Source organism: Rhinatrema bivittatum, chromosome 1 (genome assembly GCF_901001135.1).
Source record: "Rhinatrema bivittatum chromosome 1, aRhiBiv1.1, whole genome shotgun sequence".
Taxonomy (NCBI): Eukaryota; Metazoa; Chordata; class Amphibia; order Gymnophiona; family Rhinatrematidae; genus Rhinatrema; species Rhinatrema bivittatum.
In genome coordinates this window covers 421371904-421388091 of record NC_042615.1, presented here as the reverse complement: position 1 = coordinate 421388091, position 16188 = coordinate 421371904, and the positions used below count along the sequence as shown (strand labels likewise).

At 44.4% G+C, this 16188-nt stretch overlaps 1 protein-coding gene across 1 annotated transcript in view; it reads right to left on the bottom strand.

Moving 5' to 3' along the window:
* IGFBPL1 (insulin like growth factor binding protein like 1) overlaps positions 1–10825 on the bottom strand; it is a 41625-nt gene extending 30800 nt beyond the window's left edge. Inside the window, exon 1 of the mRNA XM_029585450.1 lies at positions 10352–10825. Within this exon, the coding sequence (XP_029441310.1) occupies positions 10352–10784 (433 nt within the window). The 5' untranslated portion in view covers positions 10785–10825. The remainder of the gene's footprint in view (positions 1–10351) is intronic.
* Between the last annotated feature and the right edge of the window lie 5363 nt (positions 10826–16188).

The following is a 16188-nucleotide window of genomic DNA, read 5'->3' as shown; positions in this document are numbered from 1 at the left end:
CGGTCTCACCATGGAGCAATATAGAGGCATTATGATATTTTCCGTTCTATTAACCATTCCCTTCCTAATAATTCTTAACATTCTATTTGCTTTTTTGACTGCTGCAGCACACTGAGCCGACGATTTTAAAGTATTATCCACTATGATGCCTAGATCTTTTTCCTGGTTGGTAGCTCCTAATATGGAACCTAACATTGTGTAACTACAGCAAGGGTTATTTTTCCCTATATGCAACACCTTGCACTTGTCCACATTAAATTTCATCTGCCATTTGGATGCCCAATCTTCCAGTCTTGCAAGGTCCTCCTGTAATGTATCACAGTCTGCTTGTGATTTAACTACTCTGAATAATTTTTTATCATCTGCAGATTTGATAACCTCACTCGTCGTATTCCTTTCCAGATCATTTATATATATATTGAAAAGCACCGGTCCAAGTACAGATCCCTGAGGCACTCCACTGTTTACCCTTTTCCAACTCCTTATTTCCCCTTGCTGTTGAAGCGGAAAGCAATGTTGCAGTTACATCAAATGTATCAAGGATTATTGGTTAAGGGTAGTAACTGCCACACAAGCAAGTTACCCCCATGCACCCTGTTCTTCATTCCCATCCTCTAGCCTTTAGGATTCCTCAGTGTTTATCCCATGACACTTTGAATTCTTTTGACTGTTTTTGTCTTCACCTCCTCTGGAAGGGCATTCCAAGCATCCACATCCTCTGGAAGGGCATTCCAAGGGTCTCCATGAAGAAATATTGTCTGGTGTTGGTTCTGAATCGCCTCTCCTGGAGATTCATTTTGTGACCCCTAGTTCTACTGATTTCTTTCCAACGGAAATGGTTTGAAGTTTGTGCATCATTAAAACCTTTCAGGTATCTGATGATCTGTTTCATATCTCTTCTGCACCTCTTCTCTGCCAGAGTATACATATTTAGATCCTTCAGCCTCTCCTCATAAGTCTTCCAGTACTGACCCTGAAACATTTTTGTAGCCCTTCTGTGGACCTCCTCCATTCTGTCTCTATTCTTTTTGAGATAAGCACTCTAGAACTGAACACAGTAATCCAGGTGAGGCCTCACCAAGGAACTATACAAGGACATTTATTACCCCCTTTTTACTGGTTATTATTCTCTCTATGAAGCCCATCATTCTTCTGGCTTTAGCTATTGCCTTGTCATATTGCTTTGCCGCCTTCAGATTGCCAGATGCTATTACCCCAAGATCCCTCTCTTGGTCTGTGCACATCAGTCTTTCACCTCCCATCACACACAGCTCTTTTGGATTACCACACCTCAGATGCAAGACTCTGCACTTCATGGCATTGAATCCAAGCTGCCAAATCTTTGATCACTCTTCAGGCTTTCTTAAATCACTTTTCATTTTCTTTACTTCTTCATGTGTCCACGCTATTGCAGACCTTAGTATTATCCACAAATACATAGACTTTACCTTCTATCCCTTCCACAATATCACTCACAAAGATATGGAACAGAACGGGTCCCAAAAGCAATCTTTGAGGCACTTCACTTAACAATGTTTTCTCTTCAGAGCAGGTTCCATTTATCATTACTTGCTGTCTCCTATCAGTCAACCAGTTTGTAATCCACTCTACCACCTTGGCGCTGACTCCCAAACTTCTCATTTTATTTATTTATTTGCTTTTTTATACCGACATTCATTGGGATATATCACATTGGTTTACATGCCAATAAGGAGATTAATAAGATTATGGGATCTTATTATTTTTTACATTGTAACCATATAAACATATAACATTGAATCATTGAACCATATAACCATATAATCATGTAATCATGTAACCACGTAGCATTGTAACCATATAACTCAAAGATCTTAATATGTTGTATTCGTGTAACTCAGGGATCTTATTATTATTGCATAGTAACCATAAAACCATTATACATGGAAATTTATATAACATTATAACAGACATAATTATTTTATTTTATTATTATTTTATTATTATTATTATTATTATTTTATTCACAAGCCTCCTATATGGGACCTTATCAAAAACATTTCTGAAATCCAAGTAAATCACGTCGAGTTTGAACACTGTTCCTGAATCCAATTCTTTAGTCATCCAGTCAAACAATCAATTAGATTTGTCTGACAGGACTTTCCCCCTGGTGAATCCATGCTGCCTTGAATCAGCAACTTAAGGGATTTTACCTGCAGACTTTGCCTCCTATGCAAATGCACACTTACTCACTTTTTTGGTTGTGTTCTCGCTGTATCTGCTCAGTAAAAGCATTTAAAGCAGGGGAATACTGAACAGGAGAAGCAGTGCCTCATTCTAATATAAAAGCAATAAGAATGAAAGCCAAATACAATGCTAGACTCCTTTGTCCTCAGGGGCTGGAGAAGCTCATTAAAATGGTAGAACGCAGGAGGGAGGCACTCAATGTCATTACAACTACTACAAGAAGAGCAGCTGTCACCCCAGCTCATGCCATCTCCACACAACCCTTCTCCCAAAGGGAGCAGTTAAAATGTAGCCCCATTGATTTCATCCCATGTACTGTTATATACCGAGTTGCTAGTGTTTTGACCAGTCCCACTCTAGCTACTCCTTTGTCCTGACCTATAAAGGGATGAATCACACAGTAAAGCAAAGTAGCTAAAAAAAGTGATAAATATAAAAATGTTCCCATATTTTTATATTAAACTGAGCAGTTTTAAACTCAAAGTTGAGTTTACATATTTGTTATTATATTGTTATTGCAAAATAAACACTACAAGCAGGGTTTATTTTGCACTTAACATTGAGCTAAAAGAATGCTGTCCTTTGGGAATTGGAAGGAATAAAACTTGTGTTAAATCTGCTTTTATATCCAAGAATATATCCACATTTATAAACATCCTGAAATGTGCCCTCCCTGCTTAAGTATAATACCTGACGCTTCTGTAACATCAGATCTAGAATGAATCATCAGTTTCAGTCAATGATATTCATCTGAAACTACTCCATGATCCATTCTCCTCTCAAACTATTTCAAACCACAGATAGGTAAAGTAGCAGTGAATATAAGTTCCACACCCTCACCTCAGGCAATATTCAGAATTCAAGATCCACTGAAATATGTGCAGATAACACTTTTTTTTTTTTTTTTTTTTAAATAAAAATGCATCTAGATGAATGTATGGAGGGGTGCTTATTTCTGCCCCTAGAAAGGCATCCTTGTCCCTTACAAACATGCATGTGGAGGCTTCAGCTGGTCTGAGTGCCCTCCCAGTGGTCTCACTAGACCTTGCCCTTTGTGTGATGCCAGTGTGTCAAGAAGAAGCACCACTCCCCACTGGAAGAGACATTGTGAGGGTATAAAAGCCCCTGTACCCACTGGCGCAAGGGGGAGAGAATAGAAGCAGGGATTCTAAAAACTGGAGTCCTGCTGGTGTTTGGAGCCATCCCTTCACAGATGTTTGTTTGCTTATTAATACTTGATTAATCACAATTAATTATAAATGTAAAACTAAATAATGTACAAATAAAATAGGCAAAGCTAACAAAGTGATGTACAAATAAAATAGGTAAATCTAACAAAGCAATATATAGATAAAATAATGAAAATGAGTTATAAAAACTACAAATCAAATCTAAAAAAAAATACAATAAAAAATAACTAAATACAGATAAAATTCAAATAAGAAAATGTCAAATAAGCATACTGGCAGATTTAGTAAACAATCCATTGTGAAAAAGCCTGTATGAACAAATAAGATTTTAGTGCCTTCCTAAATTAAAAAAAAATCTTTCTCAAGGTGAATATTAAGAGGTAAAGAATTCCAAAGATGAGGAAATAGGTAAGAAAAGCAAATTTCATATATTCTCTCCCCCTTGCGCCAGTGGGTAAAGGGGCTTTTATACCCTCAAAACGAATATTATGAATAGAAGATAGCACTAAAAGTTCTTGTTGTGAAGACCGAAAGTGAAGAGAATGAAGATAGGGAGAAATCGCAGAGGCAAGATAAAAGGAGTGCCCCACCTCAAAGCGTTAAAAGTAAGGCATCCAATTTTAAATAAGATACAAAATGATTCTGGAAGCCAATGTAAATTAATCAGCAGAGGGCTATTTAGATTTGTGAAAAATGATGTTAGTAGCTAGCTGTGTTTTGTGCCAATTGAATTTAAGTTGTAGAAAGACCATGTAATAACGCATTACAGTAGTCAAGCCTAGAAATAACAAAGGTACGAGTTAGAATTTTTAGATCCGAAGTATCCAAAAACGGCAGAGTAGCCCCTTAGCGCCTTTCTCTCCACAAAAAAGGTTCAAAGAAATTGAGGAGAAGGAATCTAGGAAGGAGATTCTCTGGAAGCTGGGGACAAGGGTACTGGGAGTGTCAGAGGAAAGACATCCTGCCTGGGAAAGTTCACCAGAGTCAAAGACAGATTCAGCTACAATCAGCCTGAGATACCAAAGGGTGAGAGAATGAAACAAGAACCCCTTAAGGAAACAAATTCATCTATCCACCAGGTACTGGGAGGGCCCAGGGTCAAAGGTGTACCCGCCATAAGTGTTACGTGCACCGGCCGCAGCAGACCTGCAGCCCAGCCCCTCACCTCTTTCAAGCTAATCCAGGTCCTGGTCCCACGTCCCTGGTGGCGGTAGGTTGCTGGCTCCTGTCCTCGGGCCACCCCTGGTGCCTCTGGCTCAGCTACAGATCCTGGTACCTCTGGTTCTGCTATAGCTCCTACTGTTCCATGTTGGGCCTCTCCGCGTGGCCCGCAGAGAGATGCCACTACTCGGCGCCGCACCCCTCCCTAGGCACACGTGCGCGAAAATACTGTGACTTAAGTAGGGCCCGTGGCGGGAATAGAGCCCCGGCCACGGATGAAGACATCAGTGGAGCACCGGTACTTAAGCCCGGGCTCCGCTCCCTAGCTTTGCCTTTGCAATAGGTCCCCTCGCTAGTCGAGCACTCGTTGCCTCCTCATGTTCCTGGTTCCTGACTCTCCTTGACTCCGTTCCTGTTTCCTCGTTCCTGTGTTCCTGATCTTCAATTCTCCTTCAGATTGACTTCACAGTTTGACTCTGCATTGCCTGACTACTCCATTGCCTCTCTCCAGCCCTGGACCTCTGCATTGCCTGACTACTCCATTGCCTCTCTCCAGCCCCGGACCTCTGCATTGCCTGACTACTCCATTTCCTCTCTCCAGCTCCGCACCTCTGCATTGCTTGACTATGCTTTTGACTCTCTCCTCGTCCAGACCTCAGCTACGCTTGCCACTTCTTCCAGTTTGCCGCCAGCCCTGAACCCAGCTTGCTCTACGATGCTCCTACAGTCTACGTCCTGAACTTGGCCAACTCAGGCTTCGGCCTGCTCTTGCACACCCTGTCTGACTTTGTTCCTATTGGTGCCCAAGTCTCCAGGACTCCGCCTCATCCAGTACAGACTGTAACTTCTCCCTGTTGCTGCCTCTGGGCTGACCTCGATCCTCCCATCGACAACAACAGACAGAGGCCACCTAAGTCCAGCTGGCCCCGGCACCCAAAGGCTCAACCTACGGGGAACAAGGGCTGGTATTTGTGAAGCACCAGCCGGCCTCTGTCCTTCAGCCCACTCTGCCTACCGACGGTGGGGACCCATATGACCCTTCCTACGGGTAGTGCCAACCTCCACCTCGGTCCAAGGGTCCACCTCCAGCGCAATAATAAGAGCTTACTTGTGGGGAAAAGGTGTGAGAAGGTATAAGGAGACTGGATTTTGACTGCTGTGATGTTTGGACTTTGGGTTGTAGTTGAGCACTGTCTGGTAGTGAACTATTCTTGGAAGTTTTGTTCCTGCCATCAGCTTCAGTAAAGTTTAGTTAATAGCACTCATCACATGTAAATTCATGTTGATGAAACTAAATCGCTAAAAATTGCCACGTGCCCACTACATCCATTTTAATGCTGCAAATGTAATGCCTGCCAGGGAGCAGATGTTAAAGCATGCGGCGCTCAAGGGCTGACAAAAACAACAAACAATCCTTCTTTCTGAGATTCCTTCTATTAGTATCCTAGCGATACTAAATAGGAGGAACCACAGAAAGCAGAATTATGTTCCACTCAAGGGGCTTAACAAAAAAAAATGCTAGGGTTCCTCATAAGGGGAACCACAGAAAGCAGCAACCCCAAGGTCTGGCCCATTCGTAACCCCTGCCAGCAGTGAGTGAAGGAGTGAATACATTAACATTAAGAGTCGGGCACTTGATACTAATTTATTCACTTCCTGCTGATTGGTCCATTCACTGTCACATGTCAGTGAAAGGACCAATCTTGTTTCAGAAGGCTGTCCTGAAAGGGGATTGGTCCTGTCTCTGACAAGTTTTGGTGGAAAGGAACAATAAGGAACAGCCCTGCCAGTGGTGGGGAGGGAGCTCTGGCCAGGCTGTTCTAAACACACAGCCACTTCTCCTGAGCGCACGATGCAGAGCGCTAGGGTCGCTCATATTACCCATTGTGCGTCCCTTTTAGAGTGGCAGTTCATTTGCCTATTGCATCGAGCGCCTAGGAGAGGTGGATGTCACTGATGGTGAATTGCTGATGGGGAGATAACTCTTGCTGACTTAGTAGGGTTCAGCCAAAGAAGTGATGTAGCTTTTCCTTTCAATCCACAGCCAACAAGAGAACTTAAATAGCTGAAGACAGCCATCCTGGAGAGATGGAAAAGGAGAAAATAGGCACAAAACAACACAATAACTTGTAGTGTTCATCAGTTTTCTAACAAGAGCCTTGCTCCACAGAAACACTATGCAATGAAACATCCACTACAGCATGGTGGTTCCTGTAGTAGAGCTCTGCTTACCACAGCAGAAATCCACTGAGCCTCTAATATTGCAGTTTGCCTTGTAAATGTCAGCTAAAGTCACTCAGTGTCAGGCAAGTATCTTCTGCTGTTATTGCCTATATGTGCTACAGATTTGGCTACTTTTAAACAGTGACATAGCCACGGGTGGGCAGTGGCCCATCCAATTTGGGCCCAGGCCCACCCAACCGGAAGAGGCCTATTGGAGCAATGCTGTTGTGGGATCCAATCCCCGCAACGGCAAAAAGGAGGGCCAGAACTGCAAGGCTGTTGAGGGATCCCATCCCCACGATGGCAAAGAAGAGGGCTGGAGCTGCAAGGCCATCACGGGATTCCCATCCCTGTGGCGGCAAGGAGGAGGGTCTCAGAAGAAGCAAGGCTGCCGTGGGATCCCATCCCCACAATGGCGAAGAGGAGGGCTTCAGCTGTAATGCCGTCACAGGATCCCATCCCTGCAGCAGCAGAAGTAGGACTTTGGATATGCCTAATGAAAAGGCCCTGGGTGTGTGCAGGTGAGTTGGAAGCTTGAATTTGTGAATGTGTAGGTGAGAATGGGAGCTTGAATGTGTGCATGTGGGTGAGAATAGGTGCCTGGGGGTGCATCTGTGTGCGTATAAGAATGGGAGCCTGGAGGGCGGTAAGAAAGTGAGAGCTTCTGTGTGTGTGTGTGTGTGTGTGTATGATAGAGCATGTAGAGTGTGTGTGTAGAGAGAATGTGAGCTTGGGTGGGGGGGAGAGATATAAGAGTGAGAGCTTGTGTGTGTGAGGGAGACTGTGAGAGAAAGCATGTGTGTGTGTGTGTGTTTGTGAGGGGGAAAGGGAGGAAGGGAAGAGGACAGTAGGAGAAGAGAGACACTGAAAAGGATTTAGGAAATGAGCAACAAGGGAAAAATGGGAAAAAGAAACCAGGACCAACTGATTAGAAAAATACAAAGATCAGACAAAAAAGATTTTATATATATATATATATATATATATATATATATATATATATATATATATATATATAATGTTATATATATAATGAGATTTTAGAATTTGAATATGCCATCTTTGGGAATGTGCCTTTCTTATATTTTTGTATTTTGCTCTTTCTTCAGTATTCCACTATTGAGAGTCTATTTTCTCTGGCTTTCCATTTTGGTTTTGTTTGCATGTTTCTGTTTCTAATTTGTAGTCTCTTATTTCTATATTAGGTAAAGGTCAATCTGTTTTGCCTGTGTGTGTGACTGAAGTGCAATATTTCTGCTCGCATGTAGTTTCTCTGTAGTAGTCCAGCTTGTTCTGTTATTCCAGTAAGTGATGTATTATTGTTCTAGGGCCTGGTGTAGTGTTTACATTGCTGCTTTTTCATAAGGTTGCTGTTATTTGAATCTTGAGAGTCAGCGCTGTGACTAGGTATGGCAAGGTTCTAGATGTCTCTTTCTTTGCAGGAGTTTGTATTATTTCATAAAATAGCAGTGGAGGGATATTTTTTGCTGAGGTGACACCAGAATTTGAATTTTTTTTCATGTTAGTTTTAATGTGAATTGTCCTATCCCAGACATGACTGCACCTTGGGGATCATGTCAAGGCTCATTCTGTCAAAGCCATGGCAGTGTCAGTGGCCCTCGTGTGGAGGAGATCTGTAAGACTGTGACATGAAGTTCTCTCCACATATTCACTTCTCATTACTGTCTGGATAGGATGGCTGATGCAACAGTAGGATTGGCCAGTCTGTATTTTGGAACCTGTTGAGGTGTAGAACCCAACTTTTCTGCCTAGGGTCCATTGTTTGGGTTCAGGCTGTCTTCCTCTCTGTTACCAACAGCACCAGTGTTGCTGTGCCTATTGGCACCTGGTTAGATGTCTGTTGGTACCCTTTTTTTGTTGGAGAAGAGCCTGTAACCAGGGATTCACCCATATGTGAGGACTGCCATCCACTTTGTGCTCAGAGAAAGCAGATTTGCTTATCTGTAACAGGTGTTCGAGGACAGCAGGATGTTAGTTCTCACAAAACCTGCCTGCCACCCCGCGGATTTGGGTTTCTCCAATTTTTTGTTTTAATCGTAATTCTATGTTACGAGACTGAAGAGGGATCCTGTGTGGATGCATGGTATAGGGCATGCTGGGCATGCTCCATCTACCTTGTCAAAGTTCTAGAAACTTTGACATAAGTTTTCTGCATCGGGGTTCCATCCCATGATGTCACCTATGTGTGAGGACTAACATCCTGCTGTCCTTGGAGAACACCTGTTACAGATAAGCAACTCTGCTTTATCAGATGTGATTGGCCAGTGAGTCATTCCAAAATTCTTATTAAGTAGTGTGATTATAATATATCTCCGTGTCAAAAGGGACAGGCTGAGAATTTCTTAAGGGCAGGAATGCAGTGGGAGTAAGTACAGGATTGGCTAAGCTAGTCCCTTCTGGCACAGAGGCTGGAGCTGGTGCTGTACAGTCACTCCACGTTTTTCAATGATAAATTTTGGCAGGCACTGAAGCAAAAGAGAAATCTAATGATTGCAGACTAAAACAAATGATGTAAACTGAAATAAAGGTTAACAACAAAAAAGAAAAAAACAAGGCAATACCATTTTATTGAACTAATTTAATACATTTCTTGACTAGTTTTGGGGAGCTAATCTTCCTTTCTTCCGGACAGAATAGAATGAGCTAAAGATGACATTACCAGAAAATATAAGTGAATCATAAAAGGCATTCCAATGATAGGGTGAACAGGAAGGGGAGTTGGGGTGGGAAAGGGTTGATGGGTGATCAGAAGGTGACAGGTAGTATAATTTTATGGCTCATAATGCGTTAAAAAATGCAAGTCTTTATTGAGCAAGTGTGTTAGCATGGCAGCCACACTACTTGGTATAAACTGAGTGAGAGTGACTGTTTCCACCCCTTTTTTCTTGACAAACACAAATTGTTTTGGGTCTTGCCGTAGTCTTTTGTAGCATCCGGGGCTCTGCTAGCCAGCTCAGATCTATACTGTGGCAGAGGAATACTTCCCCAACTGTTTCATTTATACTTTGAGTAGTGAACACGTTAATAGGGAGCATTAGTGTGCATTTGATCATGCTCAAAGTAAAGGGAAACCCATATCTGTTACTGTACCTTCAGCATAAAAGCACATTTCATGTCATATTTTATGACAAGTAATATTAATAGTTCTTTCTATAGTATTTTAAAACATTTATCATGAAGTTTGAATAATGTCCATGAAATTAACAATACAGTTTTGCAATATATGCTTAATAACAGTAAATGACAGCAGAAAAAGACTAAATTGGCCCATCCAATCTGCCCATAAATTGATTAAGAATGTAAGTAGTGCATTGAAACTCCACTAATTTCAACTTGTGGGAAATCAAACCTATTTTGTTAAATTAGTTTGATGAACTCTTTTCAGCAAATCAGGTTGTGTGGATGCGCTTATCAAAAATAATTCAGCTTCTTATATCTATGTAAAGTCACATCACCTCCTGCATCATTTATCAGGGCCTGTCAACTCTCAGCCATCTCTCTATCTACTAAACTGGGGCAAGGACACTTACCAAACGTGCACGCTCCGTCATGCACTTTGTGAAGCTTGTCCTTCCCCGCGTGCAGGGCGACCCAGCTCTGCAGGTGCAGGGCACAGCCGCTACGGTAAGATCTCCCGTCGGAGCCGCACACCAGCCCGTCCTCCTTACAGACACAGATTCCTGTCCCCTCCGGCTGGCTCCCCTCATCTCGCCCCTGGGATTGGCTCACGCAAACCAGTCCTGGGCCACAGCGCGCCCTCCGCTCCGTTTTCCCACCGCACGGCTCGCCCTCCGTGCTCAGGCACTGCTCACAGCATCCGCAGTCGTCTCTGACTAGGAGCTCGGGAGCTCTACAGATGACCGGCTCGCAGCTCTGCAACTTACAAGCACCACAGTCAGCGGTGACCACCGTGCTCTGCTGTAGAGCTAGGAGGAGGGAGGAGAGGCGCACTAAGAAGTACATTTCAGATTGTTGCCCTGCCTTGTAACTGAGAGCTTTCACTCGAAGAGGCAGTCCTCTGCTGAACTTAAAGACTTAGGAGTTATTAAAGGGCTTTGACAGCCAGAGAAAGCAGACAGGAGCAGCTGCAGCCCTCCTCCCCCTTCACCCCCAGCAAAGCTTGGGCTGGCACAGCTCATTGTTCTAGGAAAACATTCCCATCCCAGAAGTAACTTCACTGGGAAAAAAAAACAACCCTCCTAGCCATTTAAAGAGCTGAAAAATATTCTCCTAGCATAGCAAGTAAAGGCAGGTTAGCATGCACGCTGACCTGAGAGTTCAAGAGTGAGACTGGGAGGAGGGAAGAGGGATGGTTTTTTTTGGGGTTTTTTTTTTTTGCAAATGTTTTTTATTAGAATAACTAAATATATAACATAGACCCAACCAACATATTACAACATTTTCTAAAATATTTTTTAATTATTCATATAGAATCACAAACATACAGAAAGATCACCATATATTACACCCTTCTTGAACCCTGATCAGCAAATTGTTGTTACTATACTAATCCCAGATACATATTCTTAAAATCCAATTACAATAATCTCGTCCCAATTACAATGATCTTGTCTCTGCACAGGACCCTTGTTTCACTGTAACAACAGCTTTCTCAAAATGCCTCAATACAAACACAGATCAACAAACTTGGGTAACGATGTGTGGTGTTGTCCCAGAGCATATGAAGACATCCAAATACAGCTAACAATGAAATTCAATTATTGAAAAATTTAAGCAATTTGATGACAATCTTCCAATTTCATATCTATAAATCAAAAAACACAATTCCCCCATACATTTAGTAATCTAACTTATACTGAAGCTTCAATAATGAACTTTTATTAACTCTTGCCCCATAATCCAGCATTCCCTTAAATGCTCCATATTCACACCACCATCCACATTCCACCTAAAATCTCAATACATATAATTTAATTATAAACAGAAATGTGTTTTTTCAATAGATTCAAAACATTACAAATATGTTAACTAAAATTGTATTGTCATCAAACTTATATATAACGTTAAGTTTAAATGTAGACACGTAACATTTAATCAGCCGAACCTAAATTTAGACAGCATCATTATTGACAATGGTGGCACAAGGACTGAAGGAGAAGTGAGGACTCAGGGACTGGGGGGGAGTTGGGTCTCCAGGGCACAACGGGGACTTGGGTTTGGTGGGGGAAGCCATTGGAGAATAGGAAATTGGGGATTGGTAGGAGAACTGGGACCTATATTGGGTGAGGTTTGGGGTGGGGGAAGAGTGTAGACTCTAGAATGAGAGGGAGATTGGGAATCAGGAACTGGGATGACATTGGAGCTGGGGGAGCAGATTCAATGGGAGAAGTAGGTCATGATCGGGACCAACATGATTATAAAAATAAAATGCCCAGTGAAACATAGAAAAAAGCATTTTATTTTTTATTTAGTGCTTGGAATACGTCAATGTTATGAATATGCATCTCTGAGAGCTTTATAATTTTCTCAGTACATGAGCATTCCTGTTTCTATATCACCAGGTCTCCAGGGTTGCAATTCTCAGAGTCTAGCTTATTGGTGTTTCCAGTTTAGTGTTTGTCTATATATTTCTGGTTCTGGTTTGTATTTGGTGAAGATCTGTCAGTTTTCTGTGTGTGTTACTGAGATGATGGATTCTGATAGCTTACAGGGTCTGTGTAGGGATCTATAGCAGCCTGACTTGTTCTTTTTTTCCAATAGGAAATGTATTCATGTTCTAGAGCCCATTACAATAATTACTGTGCTGCCTTTTCCTGGGTCGGGGGAGGGGTCCTTGAGGAACCTGCACAGCCCACTTGTACAAACTGTGCATCTGCATGGGCCTGGGGCACACAGCTGAGCCAGTTTGTAAAGTCTGAGTATCCTGGAGCCCCGGTGCGAAGAACCATAGTTGCAGTACAGGAGATGACTCGGCCTGGTAGTGGATCTCCTTGAAGGGACGAAATTAACAGTGGAGGAGTACAGGTGACCACAGGTAGCTGTAGTTGTTTCACTAGCTCTACTAATATAGTTTCCTCCAGCCCCAGAGTCGATGAAAGCTAAGATTGGTAAAGACCCACTGGAGAACTGGAGTGTTACAGGGACAGTACATTGGGGAGCAGGGTTTCCACAGCCTACGGTCAGCTCCCCCGTGATGCCTAGGTTCGAGAGTTTCCTGGCTGGTTAGGGCATTGGGCCAGCAGGTGTCCCTTGCCAGCACAGTAGAGGCAGAGACCGAGAGTCCAGCATTGCTGCCTCTCCTTGGATGTGAGATGACTTCGGCTGAGTTGCATGGGTTCTTCGCTGCGAGCAGGAACTGGCTCAGAGGTTGCAGAGGAGACCAAGGGTCAAGAGAAGGAGGGCACCAAAAGAACTGTCCGGCACCCCGGCTTCAGCTCCCTCACACGTTGTTGTAGATGCTGATCGATTTGGCCCGTCAGATTAATAAGCGCCTCCAGATCCTCCGGCAATTCTCGGGCAGCTAATTCATCTTTTATTCTGGAAGCCAGGCCCTTGAGAAAGATGCTCCGCAAGCTGTCCTTCCTCCAGCCCAACTCTGAGGCTAAAGTGCGAAGCTCAACTGTGTATTCTACTAGAGAAAGGGACCCCTGGTGGAGGTGAAGTAGCTCCGAAGCCGCAGTTGATTGTTGCCCTGGTTCATAAAACAATTCTGGATGAAACGTGGAAGGTCCCCAAGTAAGGAGTCCCCACACTCCCACAGCAGAGAGGCCCAGGCCAGGGCCTTGCCATCCAACAACGATAGGATAAATGTTGTCTTTACCTGATCGCTGGGGAACTGAGTAGGTTGAAGAGAGAACCTCATGAAACAGTGGTTCAAGAACCTGCGACACTGCTTCGGGTCCCCAGAGTAGCGGGGAGGTGTCGGGAGGTGCAGCGGCACAGAAGGTTGTAGTGTTGCTGCAGAAGGCGGAGGAGGAGTCCCTAGCATGGAGGTGGAGCCCAGATGGTTGGCCAAGTGCTTGACTGTGGCCTCCAAGACGTCAAGGCACTGCTGCTGCAGCTAGAGATGTTGAGCCAGGCCTGGAATGGCCTGGAGGCTGGACAGGTCTGCTGGGTCCATGGCCTTGGCAAACTATTAGCGCTGTGGATCCTTGGGCCGGGATGACAGTTGGCACCACCACTGAGGGATGGCCCCCAGTGGTCCTCATTGACAGAAGGTAGTGCTGGTGAGGAAGACCAAGCTGGAGCTTCATCTATACCAGCCCTTGTTCCCCTCAGGTTGAGCCCTTGGGTACCGGGGTCGGCAAGACTTAGATGCAGGTCTCCTCGGTGAAGCGGAGTTCAGGAGCAGGCTGAAGCAGTGTCAGGAATCTGGGTCGAGGCTGGCGGCGATGGTGCAATATGGAGAGCCAAACAGGAGGTCAAGGGCAGGCAGCAGACGAGCAGAGATGAGGAATCAAGCCAAAGGTCAGGACGGGCAGCAGACGAGCAGAGACGAGGAATCAAGCTGAAGTCAGAACCAGGAGGACAAGCCAAGAAGAAGGATGCAGGAACTAGGAACAAGGAAGGGCATGGAGTCAGGAACAGCAGGACCCAGGATCAGGGACAGCAGGAACTCAGGATCAGGGACAGCAGGAACTCAGGATCAGGAACAGCAACCATGCACACCAAAGGAGCAGGACCTGTTGCCAAGGTAAGGATCTGAGGACTGAGCCAGGGTTTAAATACCCCTAAGCCTTGACGTCATCTTCAGGGGCCCCGCCGTCGTTTCCCACCACAGCCCCTTTAAGAGTCGGGCAGTCCTGCATTCGCACGCCTAGGGAGGCGCACGCGAAGAGATCGGCGGCATCCAGAGCCACGTGATGGAAATGCCATCGGCTGGCTCAGAGCTGGGACACGCCGCGCTGAGCACTGGAAGCCTCGCCGAGCGTTGAGGCAGGTAGGGGGGACCGGCTGCAGATTGCCGCAGCTGGGATTCCCAACACTTTCCCCACAAAGGCTGTAGTAATCTACCCTCTAAAATATGTAAAAGTACAAATTTTGTTACCACAAAATATTCAAACCCAGTATATAAACCTCAGGACTGTAGGGTATGTCCTGTATATAAAAAAGAAATACTGATGCACCAGAAAAAGTAAAATCAGAGAACAAAATCCTACTATTCCCAAAATATAGATTTTGTGTAGAAGAATGTTCAGATCAGAGTCTTTGACCTGGGTCTCAGAATATTTTACAATAATCAGTTAATATTGTCCAGCCACGAGGAGGAGATCACCTTTTTTTATACTTGAAAAGGCTATCCACCCAGTGGTACTGGGACTTCCATGACTCCAGAAGCATACTCCTTGTATCAACTGGGAGACCCTGCAGATTGCCTCCTGGGGTTCCAATTGCTTCTCCTCCTGCTTTCGGTGCTTATCCCGACCTCAACCTCTGCTAGCCACCAACTCTTCATCTTTGCCAGCCCAATACGCAGACTTTGCCGATGTATTTTCAAAGGAAAAGACAGAAACCCTCCTGGAGCCCCACCCTTTCATTGCGTGATTGACCTCTTGCTCAATACTGTTCCTCCGTGGGGCTGGGTGTACCTGCTGTCTCTTCCAAAGACCCAAGCGATGTCACAATACATCCGCAAAAACTTGAAAAGAGGGTTCATCCGTCCCTCTACTTCCCCGGCAGTGGCGGGGGTTTTTTTTGTAGCCAAGAAGGACAGCTCCTTAAGACCTTGTATCGACTACCGTGGGCTTAACGCGATCACTCGCCAGGATAGGTATCTGCTCCCACTCATTCCGGAACTACTGGACCATCTCCAAGGGGCTAAAATCTTCATGGTTGGATCTCCATGGGGCCTACAATTTGGTCCGCATTATGCCTGGGGACAAATGGAAGACTGCCTTTAATACACGCAATGGCCATTATGAATACCTCGTAATGTCATTTGGCCTATGTAATGCGCTGGCGGTCTTCCAAAACCTTATGAATGAGGTCTTCCGGGACATTCTTCACACCAATGTAATTGTCTATCTGGATGATGTGTTGATATACTCCAGAAACCTGGCTTCCCATTGCTTGGAGGTTCGCCGAGTTCTTCAGCGTTTACGGGATCATCACCTTTATGCCAAAATAGAGAAGTGCTTCTTTGAGCGGGAGTCCCTTCCCTTCCTGGGATTCACCATCTCCACCTCGAGGTTTCATATGGACTCTGAAAAGCTTGCCAGCATTCGGGATTGGCCTCGTCCCGTGGGACTCCACTCCCTGCAACGTTTTTTAGGCTTCACTAATTTTTATAGACATTTCATCCCACGGTATTCACACATTGTGGCACCTCTTATCGCATTCACGAAGAAAGGATCAGACACCAGACATTGTCCTTCTGAAGCCATCCAAGCCTTCGAGGAATTAAAAC